This window comes from Sceloporus undulatus, chromosome 4 (genome assembly GCF_019175285.1).
Source record: "Sceloporus undulatus isolate JIND9_A2432 ecotype Alabama chromosome 4, SceUnd_v1.1, whole genome shotgun sequence".
In the NCBI taxonomy this organism is placed as follows: Eukaryota; Metazoa; Chordata; class Lepidosauria; order Squamata; family Phrynosomatidae; genus Sceloporus; species Sceloporus undulatus.
Window position 1 is genome coordinate 107700307 of NC_056525.1, and position 19428 is coordinate 107719734.

General features: G+C 39.0%; 1 protein-coding gene across 4 annotated transcripts in view; it reads left to right on the plus strand.

Annotated features, from left to right (window-relative positions):
* DPYD (dihydropyrimidine dehydrogenase) overlaps positions 1 to 19428 on the plus strand; it is a 617920-nt gene that overhangs the window by 220809 nt on the left and 377683 nt on the right. For 3 of the 4 annotated variants that reach the window (XR_006103753.1, XR_006103752.1, XM_042465741.1), the window contains exons 6-8: positions 1089 to 1279; positions 5848 to 5929; positions 10832 to 10919. Coding sequence is in view for 2 of the 4 variants with exons in the window: in XM_042465741.1 (XP_042321675.1) it covers positions 1089 to 1279; positions 5848 to 5929; positions 10832 to 10919 (361 nt within the window). In the remaining 2 variants the exon portion in view is untranslated. Of the gene's footprint in view, positions 1 to 1088; positions 1280 to 5847; positions 5930 to 10666; positions 10811 to 10831; positions 10920 to 19428 lie in introns of those variants that run through there. The other variant, XM_042465740.1, reaches the window with a different exon arrangement.

Genomic DNA, 19428 nt, shown 5'->3' on the forward strand with positions numbered 1-19428 from the left:
TAAATATTGGTCAACACATATGGTTGGGCAGTTGATAGGAATTAAGAGTCCCCAAAGCAGCTTGGTACTCATCAGAACACCACTTACCCTACAGCTCTCTAGATTTGGAAGGGACAGTCCAATTAATCCTCTGCTGTCAACCAATGAGATGGCACTTCTGCCCCCAGCACATATTGGGAGTTGTAGTCCCATCGCTTGGTCTGGAAGCACACACTCCCCCCCACATCCTGGCCAGCCAATGGCAGGCCCAGCAGGCCCAACACAGGGCCTGCTGGGATGTCACCAAAGCTGGCCCTCCCCAATGCGGCACTTGGCGGCTCCCCCCCTCCCATGGCAACCAGGCGAACTCGGTGAGTCGGGCAGCCTCATTTCCCATAGTGAATACTCAGAAACTCCCCTGCTTCTGCAATAGTATCCTCCTTCTCATTTTCCCAAAACTGATACTGAGCAGGGCATACTGTTTCTGAGAGAGGACAGAATATGCAGCCATCTTGCTTATTACCTGTTGATTGCCTTATTCTTCATTAATGGGTCACCAGTTTTAGAGTGTCCCAGCCCCTGAGGTTTCCAAACCAAAACCTGAGACCTAGAGATGGCCCATAGTGATGCCATTAAGAATTACGCATTAAGTGCCAATCACAGTAGCTCACAGCTTGTCATTCAAACACACACACGCGCGCACACACACACTTAGAGAGAGAAATATTATATTAGACGCTGTTCCCAGATCAAGGTTAAATGAGATTATTATTCTCACTTACATAGGGAAATAAACAAAGACTATTCAATATGGCCTACTTGCTTGTAGCTTGAAGGTAGGAAGAGCAGAGTGGAGGTTGAGCCCTGAGACCGCAACAGCTAGCAGGGAAGGAAGAAACCAACTAAGAATGTATATCTCTCTCTCTCTGGAGATGCTTTGGAAGTTGTAGCAATACATGAATTAAGTGGTGCAAATTGTAGCAAGTTGTGAATCTACTTCAGATTGAGATTTGAGCATAGCCCTTTTCTCTTGACTAAAACTCAGCCCACCATAACTGGAGAATTTGTACTGCTATTCTCACTGCCTTCATACCGTTTTTTCCCCACAGGTATACAGGGCAATGAACATACCACAGATTAGAAATCCTTCTTTGCCAGAAGAGATGCCTGAAGCCTACCATGCCAAGATAGCCCTTCTTGGAGCAGGACCTGCAAGTATAAGCTGTGCTACCTTTCTGGCCCGGCTGGGCTACTCAAATATCACCATTTTTGAAAAGGAAAACTATGTGGGCGGCTTAAGGTAAGTGATGTGCCCTTAAAATCCGAAACAAAGCATTCTAACACAATTTCCTCATCGTTAAGGGAAAGTTTAGGGAATGGTGTAGGAAATATGTGTGTGTGCATGAAAATTTAACAGTTTTTTTTAAAAAAAACCTTCAAACTCTTACTAAACTTTTATCATATAAGGTATATTGTGATTCAGTTTGTGCTTATTTGTATTTGTGTATGTAATTTATAAATGGGCAAGTCAGATATGTATTGGAAGAAAACATATAATCAATTTTCAATCTGTCACCCCACTTGGGGCGCGCGATGATGACGCACAGGCGTCCGCATGCCCAAATGGCATTTGCCGGAGGCGGCGTCATCAACACATTATGGCACTCCTAAAAAGAAGCCTCTCTAGGTGCTGCACAGCACCAATGAGGGGCAAAAATGGGTGCCATGGATATATATCCCCCCATAATTATTTCTTTCTTTGCTTAGACACATCCTTGAATTGCTTATCAGCAGGCCTCCCTTCCATACCTCTAACATTTCACAGTTAAAAATCATACACATGTGGCCAAGGGACATTAGAGTGTGATCAAAATGGCAAAAGTTATTAAGGAGGATGGACACATGATCTAGAAGCAGCAGCAGTTTGCCTTTGCCAGAGCCCACTGGGAAGGATGAGATTTAGCCGCTCCTTTCCATCTACAGGCATGAAGGAATGGCCTCTCTCTACTAAATGATTTCTATGCCACCTGCTCAAGGCAGCCAACTAGCCCTTTAGCCTAGATGTCCTCCCACTAACTCATTTGTACATTATGGCCCAATTTTTTTACCCATCCCATCATACACTCTTTTACCTGTTCGTTTTCTGTACTAAATCTTAATAGTAGTTTATACATTTTACTTGTTAAATGATCATCATTTGTATTTAATAATTTCTCAATCTCTGGGATTATTATACCACTATCTGTTTCAGATAAGGAAGTAAACAGAATATTTATGAAGCTGAGATGAAGGGTTGAACTAGGAAGAAGTTAGGGAAAGAACTAGAATTGAAGTTGCTCATTGAAGTTGCTAGATGGTTTATATTTTGAGTGATTACATTTGTGTACAATGTAAATGATGATGTGTTGGATGCCTAATTAAATAATAATAATAATTTCTCAATCTCCTTCATACTGAGATTTATTCATGTCCTCCTTCACACTTTCTCTTAACTCATAATATGAAACACAATATAGTATAAATCCTTCCTCTTCAAGCTGTTTATTCTCTTTTTGTTTTCATTTCCTTGCATTTCCTTTGCCCTTTCATATATTCCTATATTTCCATTATTTAGTTTCTTTTAATTTATTGGGGCAACCAAAAGCTGTAAAAGATATGAAGCATTCTGTTGAAGATGGCAAAAAAGAATCATGTAGGGGGAGAAAAAAGTGGTGGTGTTAGGATCATGGGTCTCCATATGGATTAAAGCGGTATTTAAAGTTATAATAAATAATAATAATAAAAATTTTATTTTTATACCGCCCTTCCGAAGATCAGGGCGGTTAACAACATAATAAAATACAACATTACAATAATACAACAATATTAAAACAAAAACAGGATAAAACCCCCGTTAGCCAATCCTCTTTGCCACAGAAGAGGAAAGGAGGCCCACTGGACTTTAGTCGGGGAATGCAAGATGGAACAGAAAGGTTTTCAGATCCTTTCTGAATTGGGCCAGGGAGGTGGTCGAGCGGAGCTCTATGGGCAGCGTGTTCCAAAGGGCCGGGGCAGCGATGGAGAATGTCCTCCTCGTAGTGGAGGACAGCCTAGCCCCTGGCACCCTAAGGAGTTGCTGCCCAGATGTTCTGAGGGTGCGGGACGGAACAACGGTATTTAAAGTTGTCCTAAGCGCATCGCTAGTAAGGCTGGGCGCATATGAATGTCCAGCCCTACCAATCCCTAAAATTGACTTCAGCACAGCGGTTTCTATCAGTCTGTATCGGGCCTATGTTCCATGCGTTAAAGTCTGTTTTCTGTGTAGAAAATGCTGTATTTGAGGATTTATTCTACGTACAATTCACACGTGTTTGGTTTGCATAGAAAACATTATTTTCTGTGCAGAAAATAGCATTTTCTGTGCAGGAATTAATACTTCTTTACTGAAATACTATTTTCCATGAAGAAAAGATTTGTTTCATGTGCAGAAAATTCTGATTTCTTTACAAAGCAACCAAGTGCAAATTGTGCAGAGAATAAATCTTGAACTGCAAAGATTGCCATCAGTCTAGGATTTGTCTCATCACAGTTTCTCAATGCTCAATTGACTTGTTTTTCACCATTTTTCAAATACTTTAAAATATTCTTTCCATCCCTAGTGAAAACATTCTGAGATGATTACGGATAGCTGAACATTCCAAGAGAAAATTCAAAGCCTCTGTATTGTACAGTTCTTGACTGTAATCCCTTACAAAGCAGTATTGAAAAGTATAGGCACTTCAAATCACAAAGTCTCAAATGAAAACAGTCTGTTTCATGTAAGGGACAATGGTCACATTCTGTTGTCTACTCCTTTTTACCCATTTATTAAGAAGTATTTAATTTGCCCAGTCTAGACGATCTGGGATGAAAATGACAAATACTATATTTTCTGGCATATAAGACTACTTTTTAACCCAGGAAAATATTCTCAAAAGTTGGGGGTCGTCTTATATGCCGGGTGTCGTCTTATAGGATGGGTGCTGAAACTTCTGAGCTGGACTGGAGAATCTGTGGTTGCCGCATATGGTGGGGGGAGCTCAAAATGGCCATGGCCGCATCCCCTCCATATGTGGCGACCATATGAAAGCAGGAAGGGAGGTGATGTACAAGTACAGTAGAATAAAATCTTGGAGACAGGGAGGGCTGGTCAGGCAGGGAGAGCTGACCAATTCAAGCAGGCTTTGCATACAACAAGTTTTCCTGCTAAGTACCTGCATGTCATAAGCATTTCAATTAAAATTACCATATTGAAATCAAATCTGGTTTTTAAAAATTTTATTTGGTGTGTGTTGGAAGAGGGGTAGTCTTATACGGCAAGTATATCCCAAACTCTATATTTTAACTGGAAAAGCTGGGGGTCGTCTTATACGCCTAGTCGTCTTATACGCCAGAAAATACGGTACATCTTCTTCCACCCCTCAGCTTCTCTTCTACTTTCAGAGTTATACATGTTTAATGAAGATTTTCCCCTTGCATTGAAATATTATTGTCCATGTAGGAAAGGCACCACATAGATAATAAAGCCATCCTTCCATATCCATGGATTCTACATCCACGGATTCAAACATCCATGACTTGAAAATGTTCCAATAAATAAATAAATTTCAAAAAAGTAAATATTAATGTGTCCATTTAATATAAAAAGCATGATTTTATTATGCCATTGTATATAATGGGACTTGAGCACACACAGATTTTGGTGTCGATGGAGGGTCTTGGAACCAAACACCACCAGATACTAAGGGCACACCCTACTGATTTCTGCACAAAAGAACCACATACAAATTTTGCACAGAATAAATCCTGAATTGCAAATAGCCTTTAAAAATTGTGTAGTTTTTAAAGACTTTTTTTTTCAGCTGGAAGAAAGTTGCTGAAATTACTCATTGCTACTTTACAGAAGAAACTAAGTGAAAGATCCATATTTTTTTTTTACTTTAATCAGGCAGTACAGGTTTAAAAGTTACTATAATCTTAGTTATCTAATAATGTATTTATTTTTCTTTGCAGCTTTCTTTATAAATTAACATTTATTTCTAAAATTTACACCATGGGAGCAAAAAGATATGTCTGTTGTGTGCAGGGATGTGCAAATAATTCTATTTTCATTACATACTAGCTTCATGTCTATTTATTCAAATGCCTCCCCCATTGTCTTTCTGTGTTAACCTGATGTTTTTAAACTCACATAAAAGTTAAATATAGTTACATATTATTTTGAACATATTTTCTTGAAAAATACACATTTATAACTGTACTTTCTATCAAGACACGAATTTCTAAATTCGTTTAATGCTGAAATGAGCAGTTTTTGTATGCATTTTGGTATAATATTTCCAACAAGAAAATTTACAGCGCTTTATAAATAAAGGTTAATAATAATAATAATAATAATAATAATAATAATAATTACAAAATTCCAAGAACTGCAGAATCCAAAATAAATCCAAAATGTGTCCTGATCTACACTGTTAGTAGATCATGTTGCTTTACCTCATAAACAGACTGTATAACATTCTTCAGCATTCTTGCTACACTATCACTAGAGTAGTTAAATAATCCGCTCAGTATTACATCTGAAGAAGTGAGTTTATACCATGGAAGCTCATGCTAAAATAAAAACAAGTTAGTTTTAAAGGTGTTGCCATATTTCTTTTCCCCCCTCCCCTCCTCCTTTTTGAAGTAGACAAGACTTTCCCTGTTTTAAAGATGCACTTAGTATTTTCTTTTCAGGGATTTTAACTTAAGTTTTCCCTTTAAAAAAAAGTTATCGCTCCAGAATACCCTCTCTTTAAAAAAAAAACAGCTGGCAAATGTTTCATAAGTTCTTTTTTATTTGTTCTCTAGTACATCTGAAATCCCCCAGTTCCGGCTCCCATATGATGTAGTACATTTCGAAATTCAGCTTATGAAAGACCTCGGAGTGAAGGTAATGAAAAATATAAAGTGCCTCGGTATACCTCACAGAAAAAGGAGCCGAAGCTCTGCCAAAGATTAACAGCAAAATGTCATGCACATTAGTAAAGAACAATTAAAAGCTACACCAGGCTGAGGAAGGAAGATGCTTTCTCTTGCTCAGGGCATTTGTCTGTCTGCTGTCTGAATGCCGCTAGTTTGGAAAAGGGCAATCAATAGTTCTCATCTGGCTTGCCTGCATGTGATTAATTGTCTGTAAGAAACAAATACCTAAATGGCTTTAGGGGTTCGGTGTAGCTATTGGAAGGATTTTCTTTAATCACGTAGCATTGTTGCTGTTTTTCCCTCTCATTTTATGCAAGTTAAATATTAGTGTTGTGTTTTTTTTAAAAAAATAATGTTTTTCCCATCTTAGCTTTCTTATACAATATAATCCTACATGGAAGACTACCACTTTTGGGTATTGGGGGTGGGATTATGTTAACTAAGTGGTGCATTAACAATTTCCTTAATTAAAAAGTGTCTGTGATTGTTAAATTTACTTGAAAATGCAGTAGCTTTGTCTGTTTTGTGATTTGTTGTTGTTTTGTAATTAGATTTTTACTAATCATACATGCATGCAAAAACTTATACTGAATTTCTTCAAGGATTGTAAACCTATAAAATAGGGGATATGTTGACAGGATTTTTAATATAATGAAAAAGGGGCAGTGCTCATAATGCCTGATAGCCTAGCTGGTCTTCACCTGGTCCCTCTCTAAATGGGATAGAATCTCATTCAGTTATTTCCTTTTCCACTAGATAGCATTTCCCCCCTCAGAGTAATTGTTTGCAAATAAAGAAGACAACATGGCCTAATAATGCACTGGAGGTTGTTTACGCTCACAGTTCTATTACTAAGAGTTACTTGTGTTACAGCCCCAGTGTGTGTGTACGGGTGTGATTATATGCAATATAATACAATAATTAATATAGATGAATGATTTATACTTTGAGCCAATGAATATAGACTACAGTAGGCCCTCCTTATCTGTGGACTTGCCATCCGCATATTCCAGCATCTGCAGATGTCAAGCCCGTGGGGAGGCAGAGGAAGAGCAAGAGCCAGAGGTTGCAGCAGGAAGAGGAAAAGGAGAGAGGAAGGAAAAAAAGGAGGAAGGAGGAAAAGGTGGAGGCAGCATTTCCCTGCTCAGCCATGAAACCCACTGGGTGACCTTGGGCCCATGCTCTCAGGGGAAGGCAATGGCAAACCTCCCCTGGACAAATCTTGCCCCAAAACCCTACGGTATTTAAGCCTTAGGGTCGCCATAAGTTGGAAGCAACTTGAAGGCACCCAACAACACAACAATTTTAGTTGGACTTTTAAAAAATTATTGCAGGCTGCTGTGGATCCCATTTTGAGAGAAATATATAAATTAATAAATAACTACATTAATAAACTTTTAACATTTCTGTTGTCACCCACATATTTCCAGCCTTTTAGCCACTGCTGAGAAGCCTAGAGTTGAGGAAGTGTCTACCTCTAAAATGATGCAGAAGGAGAATTGAGGCATTTTGGTTTGCTTGATTTAAATAATTAGGATATTCTTGTTAAAGAATGTTGGCTGACAACAGGAGAGTGGGAGAGAGTGATAGTTAAGAGGAGGAGTAGCAAGTGGGATGAGTAGTTTCAGAAAGACACCTTAAATAATAAGTACTGGGCATTTGGGATGGATTGTGCTGATGGGTGAAGACATAGATAAAAGCCTAGTGGTCAGAATAGTTGCAGCTAGCAATATTTTAGGTTATTGCAAACATAATTTCTTACTCCTTATGAAATAACTACAGGTTAACTCTTCCTTATCCTGAATTCTAAAATATTCCTAAATCCAAAATTTGCCACATGCATGGCTGAGATAGCGATACCTTTGCTTTCTGATAGTTCGGTGTACACAAACTTTGTTTCATGCACAAAATTATTAAATATATTATGTATAAAATTATCTTCAGGCTCTGTTTATAAGGTATATATGAAGCAAACATAAATGAATCTCACGTTTAGACTTGGGTCCCATATCCATTGTCTATATACAATGCAACAAATATTCCAAAATCTGAGAAAATCTGAAATATAAAACATTTCAGATAAGGACGATTCAGACTGTGCTATTCTGGTGGATACATTTGTTATATTAATAAATATAGTTATTGATTTACAGATTCATTAAATATAGTTTACTGAACTCAAAAGAAGCACTGAATTAGTTTAGGAATTTTCTTGCCACTGAGAGAAAGTTTTCAGCACTTTGGGCATTTTCTATGTGGAAAATAATATTTCTGTGCAGAATTATTAACTTCTACTGTTTTCTGCATATAAAAATATGTTTTACATCCAAATCAACCCTGTGTGAATTTTACACAGAATGTAAGATTCTGAATTACAGAATTTTTCTGTGTATAAAAATGGTTTTTATTCATAGTTCTGTATTGAAATATTATTTTACATTCAGAAAATTTCCTATGCAAACCAACCATGTGCAAATTGTATGCAGAATAATTCTGCATTGAAATATTATTTTCCATGACAAAAATGCTGTTTCCTGCACAGAAAATAATGTTTTCTATGCAGAACAACCACATGCAAATTTTGCACAGAATAAGTCCCAAACTGTGAACACTTTCATTAGTCCAAGATATTTCTTGTCAGGGTTTCTCAATACTAAAAAAAAGAAAAGAGACAGAAAAACATATTTTCAACTATTTTTAAAAATAATTTTGAATGTTCTTTCCATCCCCAGTGTACAATATTCTTTCCAACACTAGTGTACAGTCGACTCTTCATATCTATGGATTCTTCATCCACAGATTAAACTATCCACAGCTTGAAAATATTGTTCTCAAAATTCCGAAAAGCAAAACTTGGTTTTACCATTTTATGTACAGGACACCATTTTACTTTGCCAATGTGTCTAATGAGATTTTAGCATCCATGCATTTTGGTATTCACAGGGAGTCCTGGAACCAACCCCCCCAACAGACACCAAGGGTGCATGGTATATCAATGGAATATGTGAAGAGTCTAGACTCAGTGGATTACCCATTGGGGCCAAGGCCTTGTGCTGAATCTTGGGATATTGCATAGTTTTTCATCAATGATCTGTGATTGTTTACAAAAACAATATTAAATATGAAATGTGACGGTATATTTTGTTGTTTGGTGCCTTCAGCTACCATCTTAAAATTGCAATCTTTATGCTCTAATAATGGGAAGAACAATGTTGATGCCAGACAAACTTTTCTGGGGAGGAAATCTCATAAACAGAACAACATAAGTGAGAAAACCATAACTCACATTGACACCAGTGACCTGCCCTACTTAATATGGTGAAGCATGCAACTATTCCCTTAAAAAAAATCACCCCAAATTGATACAGGAGTGTTATAGAGTGGGCTGATTTGTTTGCCAACTCTGAAGCTTGGAAATATGATAGAGTTCAGATTATAACCTATAGATTATAACATTTGGAGTATAAAATATAAGGCAGTAAGCTATGTTTGTGTGTTTGTGTGTCACTGGGAACAAAACACCAAGCTAATTCTGGGCAGAGCACCTATTCAAATGAGAATAAAGAGATGGGAATACCTCATTTTCTATCAGCATTGAGACATGAGCAGATATAACCAATAGTACATCTCCCAGCAGGTGCACTGGCTGATGCAGTCAGGATAGCAGCCAGCCAAAGACTCCAACCATACCAGGAGTGATCTCAAATCTAAGATCTCTGTTTTGATTGGATAAATGAGGCACCATCAGCACTTTTATTTTATTGGACAGGTGATACACTAGACTGAGGCTAGGGAGAGAATTAAAGAAACCAAGAGGAGATCGCAATTACACTCCTTTTGCCAGTCTCTGCCATGTGAAGAGAAGGCTGCAATATAGCCTTTAAGCCATGATCTTTCTGATAACTGATAAACTGTCCCAACATGCTGATGTGATACTGCTGGTAATAAAAACAACAAGGCTATGCTAAAAATAGATAATTCCCTTATTTATCCCAATAGAGTCCTATTACAGATATTTATAGATATGTAAAGGGTGCTGTTAGATTTAAGGATACTCCAAGAGATTAACCCCTTGGATTCCTCTTTAGAGATGTATAGTTCCTCAACAGAAGATACGGTATTCTTAATGGATATATGACTAAGGTATATTGTATAAGATAACAATATTCCTCCATATGTTAACTATTAAGAAGCCTGCTAAAGAGTCAGAGAGATTGTGGGTTCAGTCCTTATGAAAGTGTAACATCTGACTTGCCTATCCTGTAATGTAATGAATGTATGATGCTTTACATGCAATGTAATATAATGTGATGAAAATAAAGCACCCTAAAGGCATGGTACTTGTTTGTATACCTATGATTGCATATAAAAGATTTCCAAAGATCCTGCTCATTTCCCCATATAAATATCCTGAGATTCCAGTATTTAACAATGCTTAAGAGGAGTGTTGTTATTAACTTCGAATTTTCTGGATTTCACCATCATCAGCATTTGTACTCAGGTCCACTCAGGTAACAGGACCTCAGACAGAATACAGATTAGCTGATAAATGGCAAAGGACCTTCAGTTCCTTAGTCTAAAAAGACAGGGGTGGGGAACCACACTTGCTTCAAGGAACAAGCCTTACTTTGGTTGTTGCATTTGGAAACAGACTGACGTTCTTTTAGGAGTCTTTGCATTATGCTCACCTACTGTTTTGTTCCAGATTTGGTTCCAGGATCAAGATCGTCCTTGAAAATCTCTTTTGGCCCTAAATGGAGTTTTATATTCCTAAATGATTGATTTGATGACTCTTTCAAAGCTTCTGTATAATTTGAGCTTCAAACTGACTGATCCAGTTATGATGAGCTTCCAAATATTGTCCTTTCAGATAATTTGCGGCAGAAGCCTTTCAGTAGAAGGATTGACACTCAGTGCCTTGAAGGAAGATGATTACAAAGTGATCTTTATTGGAATTGGTAGGAATTCATCATTCTTTTCTGCATTCCATTTTACTGGAAGTATTGTATGTATGATTAATGCTGCAATAAACGGGCCGTGTTTCTGTGTATTGGCAAGAGACCTTTAAACACTTCCACTGCTCAAGTGATATAGTTACAATGTAAAGGTTTTTCACCATCCTCTGACGAGTTTTAATGTGACCTTATGTAGAAATGACCACTTTCCCCACTATATAATTACACCTATTACCTACATGAAATATTTATCTGGGGCTATGGAACTATGGAACAGTGTTGGGTTTGGCAATCACTGCTGTGTTACATTAGGAATGGAGTTAATAAAACCTGAATCAATATGTTCCAGTACAATTATCACATTCCTAAGGAGCACTTTGTTTAATAGATGTCACTAATTTAGTCAAGATCTCAATATGATCATTAACTAACGAAATTCCTTAGGGGACTTATTTATACAAAATTAATGTCATCAGATTGGAAGATCAACATTATCTTAAAACACACACGCGCACACAGTAATGTGGGGTTTTATTTATTTATACCTTTTTCCTTTTTTACTATAGCGAAAGGGGACAGTTTTTATGTACTGGTTTGTGTGCCATGTCTATTGTAACTCTTTTAGATTATTCAATTAATTGTCTTTACATTGTAGTTCAGTTGTTGTTGTTTTAAAGAAAGATACCTTTGCCCACATACTCTTCAACCTTTCGGTTCCCTTAAGAGTGAAACATTTTTTCAGATTGTCGAGTGGATTAAATGACTACAGTTTTAGATTAAATTTCCTTATGTCCCCAATTAATTCTTCAACACCTTCTTTAAAACACACACACACACACACACATATTGTTTTAACACATTTGCTTGTAAGCAACGATGGGCAGCATTGGCTAAAAGTAGTGTTCCTTTTCTCTCATACACAAGGGAACATGTCTTTTAAGAGGATGTGTGCTATGATATTATGTGCATCATGTATAAACAAAGGTAGCATGCTATTTGTTATATAATGGCTTTGTCTCTATCAAAATTATATGCAGATTTGATCAGGTTGTTATTCATGATTGCAACACATAATCAACTAAGATTTCTTTAACTAGATGACCAATCTGGTAGGAAGGACTGCCTCTCTTTGCAAAGCACACAGTGTATTATCTACTGATTGAAAGTCCATACACACCTGTCATGAGGCCAAGCTGGAGTGCTTGCACTTGAACTTCCCAGTATCACCTTGATAAATCGTTGTTGACCTATCATATATATATTAGAAAGAGAGAGAGACAGATTTCTGTGTTACTGAATCACTGTCTGCACATGGTGAGTTCAGAAGTTCAGGAGAGCTTCCTCTCTTCATCATGCAATATCCAAGCTAGATGGTTTGATACTTATTTTTTAACTAGGTGTTGAGCCCATGTTGGAATAGACAGCAACTCCTGATTTTGTCTATGTGTTTGGAAAGAGTAGGGAAGGAAGCATACAAATTCAGAGATGCCTTGGTATCACAGGTGGATGGAGACAAGTTCATCCAGACAACATCCAGCCAAGTTCTTTTTATATTCCAAAACTGCATCATTTTTTGATGACAGATAACATAGGTGATATTTAGATGAAACAGGTGATATTTTGGCATAAATATGATCTAAGTGACAGGCAGAATAAGCATGCACAACTCTGGTGGTGCTTTCAGTTTCTCAAAAACAATGTTTAGTATACTTTATAAAAACTTGCAGCCAAATAATATGTAAAATAGATGTCATCTGGTAAAACCTATCTTGCATCCTTTGCTACGTTTTGAACGAAAAAATGGTGTGATGACTTTCCAAGTGAAAAGTGTGTTTATCTGCTAAAGAATGTGCAACCAAATCCCTCCCCAGCATACGCTAGGAAAATTGAATATGCACAGCCGAGAGTGGTATGAGACTTAATGCTCTTTATTGATCTAGACGTTGCCTAAGTGAACATAATAAGAAACAAGTTGCCCAACTGTTCTTTTTTGCTGTTATTGATTACAAGAGTGGTAATTCTTAGTACAGCAACAACTGTTGTTCTCCATCTGGGTATTCAGTATAATAAGCTTTGCAGGTTTGTTCTCTCATGTGATTATACTACAGACCATTGTGATTTATATAATCCTAAATCCTCTCATTGTTCAAGGCCTTCCATGCGTAGGAATTTCCACGGGGTCATATTTCTTGATAATTGTACATGAGGCAGTGTGCCAGGTTACCATCCCTCTTGATTTAATCCATCTGACAAGCCATGTACCCTTCATTCTTCTTCTCACCCTTTGTTTAGGGGGAGGGAATCCCAGAAGTTAAGTGGGAATACATAAAGACCTTTGGTTTTTCTCTGCAGCCCAGAGTGAGGCTAAATTCAGCTATTACATATTTTGAGATTATGATACTGGTACAGCTGGGATTTTGTTAGGTGTAGAGAGCAAGAAAGAGGCAAGTCAAGGGAAAGAGGGAAATCAAGAACTCCTTTCCTTTTGACCTACTCCACTTATCTTGATTTTGTGTACAGTGGAACACATGAAGCTGGCTTACACTCGTCAGGCCATTGATCTACCTGGCCTAGCATTATCCCCTTTGACTGACAGCAACTCCCCAGGGATTCAGACAAATGTTCCTTTCTTAGTCCTGCTACCCTAGATCCTTTTTAACTGGAAATGCCAGGGATTGAATGTGGAAAGTTATGTGTGCCTGCCTGTAAACTATAAATGGTTCCACTCATGTACTGTTTTTGATAAATCCATCCCAGATCCCAGCAAGGAGTCAAGAGTGACTTGAGTAATTGTCATTCTGTCAAAGGTACATGGTTGTGGCTGTACTAAGACAAAAGAGGAACACTGTGGGAAGAACTATGGATTAACTTAACTGTATGCTTTATATTGTGCACTGGAAAAATCTTTAGGGCTAAAAGTTTTTAAGGATCCTTCTTAGTCTGCTGGAAAATGATAGGACTTTGGTCAGGCTTTTCCCAATGTGCTGTACAAAGTGTGCAAGCTTGCAGTAGGCAAGTTTTGGAAAGAATTTATTATTATTATTATTATTATTATTATTATTATTATTATTATTAGCAGCACCACCACCACCACCACCACCACAATAGAACCTGGAAAAGTAATTTTTCAGACTACTCCAAGGGGGGGGGGAGCCATTTTCCCAAGCTCTTTACATGAAACAATGTAAAAGAAGCTCCGTAATGAAAAGCAAAAACATCTCTGATGCAAGATTCTGGGGATAAACAAGGGGAAACTGTTCCCTCTATGCTTTTCCAGGGGCCAAGGCCCCTTCAAGACATCTTGCAGCTTCAAAGGGAGCAGCAAATGCCATTTCATCCTTAATCATCTTGCTTTCTGCCCCAAGAAAACCAAATTATTTGATATCTGAAGCATAAAAATCACACACCTTAGGCTAAGGCACTTTACAGACCACCCAAAAGGGCAGTCTGCAAAGCGCCCTCATTTGCTGCGCAGAGGAGCCTCAGCAGCCAAACCACACGACTCCTCTGAGCAGCAAAAAGAAGCCGTAAAAAGTGGCTTCTTTTTGCAACGCACTAATGATGCCGCAAGGCACCAATGGTGCACTTGCGGTGTCATTAGTGTGGCAAAATGTGCGGATGCTAAGCATACGCTATGTCAAGATGGTGGCGCCCATGTAGAATGGGTGCCGTCATTTTGTACGTGCTCAGCGTGTACTAGGGTTAGGGGCGTTCAGAAAGGACGCCCCTTCCTAACCCTAGTACGTGCCGAGCACGTACTAGAGTGCCCATGCGGAATGGGCCTAAGTGTCCTTTCTTCATTCCCTTTTGCAAAATAAAATGATGCAATGGATCCAGAGTTAATCTTACTTAGAGTTTGTTGTTGTTGTATGCCTTCAAGTCATTTCCAACATAAGGCAACCCTAGGGGAACCTGTCATAGGGTTTTCCTGGCAAGATTGTTCAGGGGAGGTTTGCTTCTTAGAGAGTGTGACCTTCAAGGTCACCCAGTTGGTTTCCATGGCTGAGCAGAGTTTGAACCCTGGTCTCTAGAATCATAGTCCAGTGCTCTAACCACTATCCTATGATGGCTGTTGTGCTTAGAATAGATTCATAGAAATTAATGGGAGACATTAGCCATGACTAATTTAAGCCTGAGTACAGTCAAGTATTAGCATGAGCAATTGCAATAACCCTTATCTTTCTATGTCACTTTATAGCACTAAGCACTCTCTAAACAGTTTACAGTTTGTAAGCCAATTGCCCCCAACAAACTGGATACTCATTTTACTGACTGATGGAAGGCTGAGTCAACCTGGAGCCCTGCAGGATTGAACTCACAATGTTTTGGCTGCAGCACTGGCATTTAACCACTGCGCCACCAGGACTCCAGGGCATGAGTATAATAATAAAAAGTAACCATTAGTTGTCCATTCATGGCATTGTAAATCTGCTAATGACATGTCTGTCTCAGTTTGCCTGATCCTGCCGAAGCATCCGGTTTCCTTCTTAAAAACACAATGTAGGAGCATCAAGGGCCGCACAGAGTATCCTGGCCCCTCAACTGCTCCAACTGTCCTCTATTACTTGGCTCTCCATTCTTGCACCATGGCAGCTATCTGCATGGGCATCCCATGCTGTACGACCTATGCACTACCACAGTGGGTTGCTTGCTGCTTAGATCACAGTGAGTTACCTAGTATAGACAACATGGCTGGGCACCTTGTTTTGACCTCAGAATGAGTGATTTGCAGTGGCAGCAAACATGCCAGGTAGCTCAACAGGACACTCCTGCAGACATCTGTCTCAGTGCAGGAACAGTGGACTCTCAATTTTTCTGGAAGACCCAGAGTATCAGGTAACTTTTAAAAATGTGTGTTAAGGAAGTTATAGCCCAGTTATGGGGCAAAACATACCAGATGTCATCCGGATTGCTCGCATCAGAACCAAGGTTTGAGATGTGTGTTTTCCGAACAAGATGAAATTAGAAATGAGGGCAGGTAAAGGGCCTTTTGACCTATGCAGACAGGTCCTAAGTTTCCTTTGTGCTCCTGTAGCCCCTAAAAGGCAAAGATGTTATATATATATATATATAGGATTGCTGGAGGGACTTGTTTCATCAAAGGTTGATGACTTTGAGATTTATGACTTTTGACCACTTTTAATCTAACAGATTGCCCAGTGTTTTATGGCACATACAAGTCTTTTGGATGGAAACAGTTGCTACAAAATTAAAGAGGAGGGAAACAACAAGGATGTTACGGTGGGAGTCTACTACAGACCCCCAAGTCAGACTGAGGAATTGGATGATATCTTTCTAGAACAGATGACCACACAGTCAGAAAAGAGAGATGTAGTAGTGATGGGCGACTTCAACTATCCTGGTATTTGTTGGAAGTCAAACTCAGCAAAATCCTCAAGGCCTAGCAAATTCCTCACTTGCCTGGAAGACAATTTCATGGTCCAAAAGGTGGAAGAGGCAACAAGGGGGTCAGCTATTTTAGATCTGATCCTAACCAACAAGGATGACTTGGTTAATGGGGTGCAAGTGGTGGGATCATTAGGTGGAAGTGACCATGTTCTCCTGGAGTTTGTAATACAGTGGAAAGGAGAAGCCAGGCAGAGTCAGACACGCATCCTAGACTTTAGGAGAGTGGATTTCAGTAAACTTAGAGAAGTATTGAGGGCAATTCCATGGTCAGAAATACTAAAAGATAAAGGAGTTCAGGACGGATGGGACTTTCTCAAAAGGGAGATACTGAAGGCACAATTTCAAACAGTTCCAGTGAGAAAGAAAAACAGGAGGTGTCTCAAGAAACCAGGATGGATGACTAAGGAACTTTCAACCGAGCTGAGTTTGAAATGGAACATGTATAAGAAATGGAAAAAGGGGGAAATCACAAAAAAGGAATTCAAAGAAATAGCAGGCATGTGTAGGGGTAAAGTCAGAAAGGCTAAAGCACAGAATGAACTCAGGCTTGCTAGAGAGGTTAAGAACAATAAAAAGGGCTTTTTTGGATATGTCCGCAGCAAAAGGAAGAAGAAGGAAACAGTAGGGCCACTGCGTGGAGAAGATGGCAAAATGCTAACAGAAGACAGAGAAAAGGCAGAGTTACTCAACACCTTCTTTGCCTCAGTCTTCTCAGAAAAGGCAAAGGGTGCTCAACCTGAGGATAATGGAGCAGAGGACAGAATAGGGGAATTTCAGCACAGAATAAGTAAAGAGATAGTAGAGGAACACCTTATTAATCTAAATGAATTTAAGTCTCCGGGACCAGATGAACTCCATCCAAGGGTATTAAAAGAACTGGCAAATGTAATATCGGAGCCATTGGCAATAATCTTTGAAAACTCCTGCAAAACAGGAGAGATCCCAGCAGACTGGCGGAGGGCAAACGTTGTCCCCATCTTCAAAAAGGGGAAAAAAGAGGATCCCAACAATTATCGTCCAGTTAGTCTGACATCAGTACTAGGAAAGATTCTGGAGCAGATCATTAAACAGAGAGTCTGTGAACATCTAGAAGGCAATGCCATAATCACAAAAAGTCAACATGGGTTTCAGAGAAACAAGTCATGCCAGACAAACCTGATCTCTTTCTTTGATAAAATTACCAGCTTGGTAGATGAAGGGAATGCTGTGGATATAGTATATCTTGATTTCAGTAAGGCCTTTGACAAAGTTCCCCATGACATTCTTGCAAACAAGCGTGTAAAATGTGGGCTAGACAAAGGAACTGTTAAATGGATCTGTAATTGGTTGACTGGCCGAACCCAAAGGGTGCTCAACAATGGCTCCTTTTCATCCTGGAGAAAAGTGACCAGTGGGGTCCCACAGGGCTCTGTCCTGGGCCCAGTGCTATTCAACATCTTTATCAATGACCTGGATGACAGAATTGGAAGCATACTTATCAAATTTGCAGATGATACCAAATTAGGGGGAATAGCTAATACCCCAGAGGACAGGATCAAGATTCAAAATGACCTGAATAGACTAGAAAGCTGGGCCAAAGCTAACAAAATGAAATTCAACACAGAAAAATGTAAGGTATTGCACTTAGGGCGGAAAAATAAAATGCACAGATATAGGATGGGTGACACCTGGCTGAATGAAACTACGTGTGAAAGGGATCTAGGAGTCCAAGTAGACCACAAGTTGAACATGAGTGAACAGTGTGATGCGGCAGCTAAAAAGGCCAATGCTATTTTAGGCTGCATCAATAGAAGTATAGTGTCTAGATCAAGAGAAGTAATAGTGCCACTGTATTCTGCTCTGGTCAGGCCCCACCTAGAATATTGTGTCCAGTTCTGGGCGCCACAATTCAGAAAGGACATTGAGAAACTGGAGCGTGTCCAAAGGAGGGCGACAAAAATGGTGAAGGGTCTGGAAACCATGCCCTATGAGGAACGACTTAGGGAGCTGGGGATGTTTAGCCTGGAGAAAAGAAGGTTAAGAGGTGATATGATCGCCCTGTTTAAATATTTGAAGGGATGTCATATTGAAGAGGGAGCAAGCTTGTTTTCTGCTGCTCCAGAGAACAGGACCCGGAACAATGGATGCAAGCTAAAGGAAAAGAGATTCCACCTGAACATTAGGAGGAACTTCCTGACAGTAAGGGCTGTTCGACAATGGAATGCACTCCCTCGGAGGGTGATAGAGTCTCCTTCCTTGGAGGTCTTTAAACAGAGGCTGGATGGCCATCTGTCAGGGATGCTTTGATTTGGATTTCCTGCATGGCAGGGGGTTGGACTGGATGGCCCTAGTGGTCTCTTCCAACTCTATGATTCTATGATTCTATGATTCTATGATACATGGTGACCATACCATTTGCACCAGGGTTACCTGCTTAAGAAAACACCTGATTTGTTAAAACTATGTTAGCCTAGTGTGATGATTAACTTCCTTTAAAAAAACAAACAAGCCATGAATATAAATGTTAGAACTTAGAATATACAGCTGGCAGATGTTGAGTTTCAAAATTATATTTGTAGGCATTTGCTGCTAGCCACATGTGTCTCCTATAGAATTGTCATCATTTTAATGCTTAGTTATTAAAAATAAATGTCATAAACTTTAGAAATGAATCATTAAGGTATGGGCTTTATTTAAAAATGGGAGTGATACACAACAATCAGGGATGACAAATGCTATAGAGATCTGTAGATCCATTTAAAATAACATTAATCCTTGCATACCATGCGCATGCGCACATGCACGCGCACACACACACACCAGGCAATTACAGCTGTATACATCTCTAATATAATAGACTTTTGATCATTTTGGATTGTCAGAAACAGAAGGACCAAAAAGGCAAAATTCAGCTATCTAAAGCCCTGAAAGTTTATCTTTGATCATAAATGACAGTGTAGACATTGAGCACGAAATAAATTGTTCATTTAATTCAAAAGAGGAAACAGTTTCTGATTTGGGGAGTAATCTCCAACCACTGAGTTGGCCAGGTATGCATTATTATAAGGAATATCCCTTATTTGAGGGTCTGAAACCTTATCCTTTAGGCTTGCCAGGTGTGCCT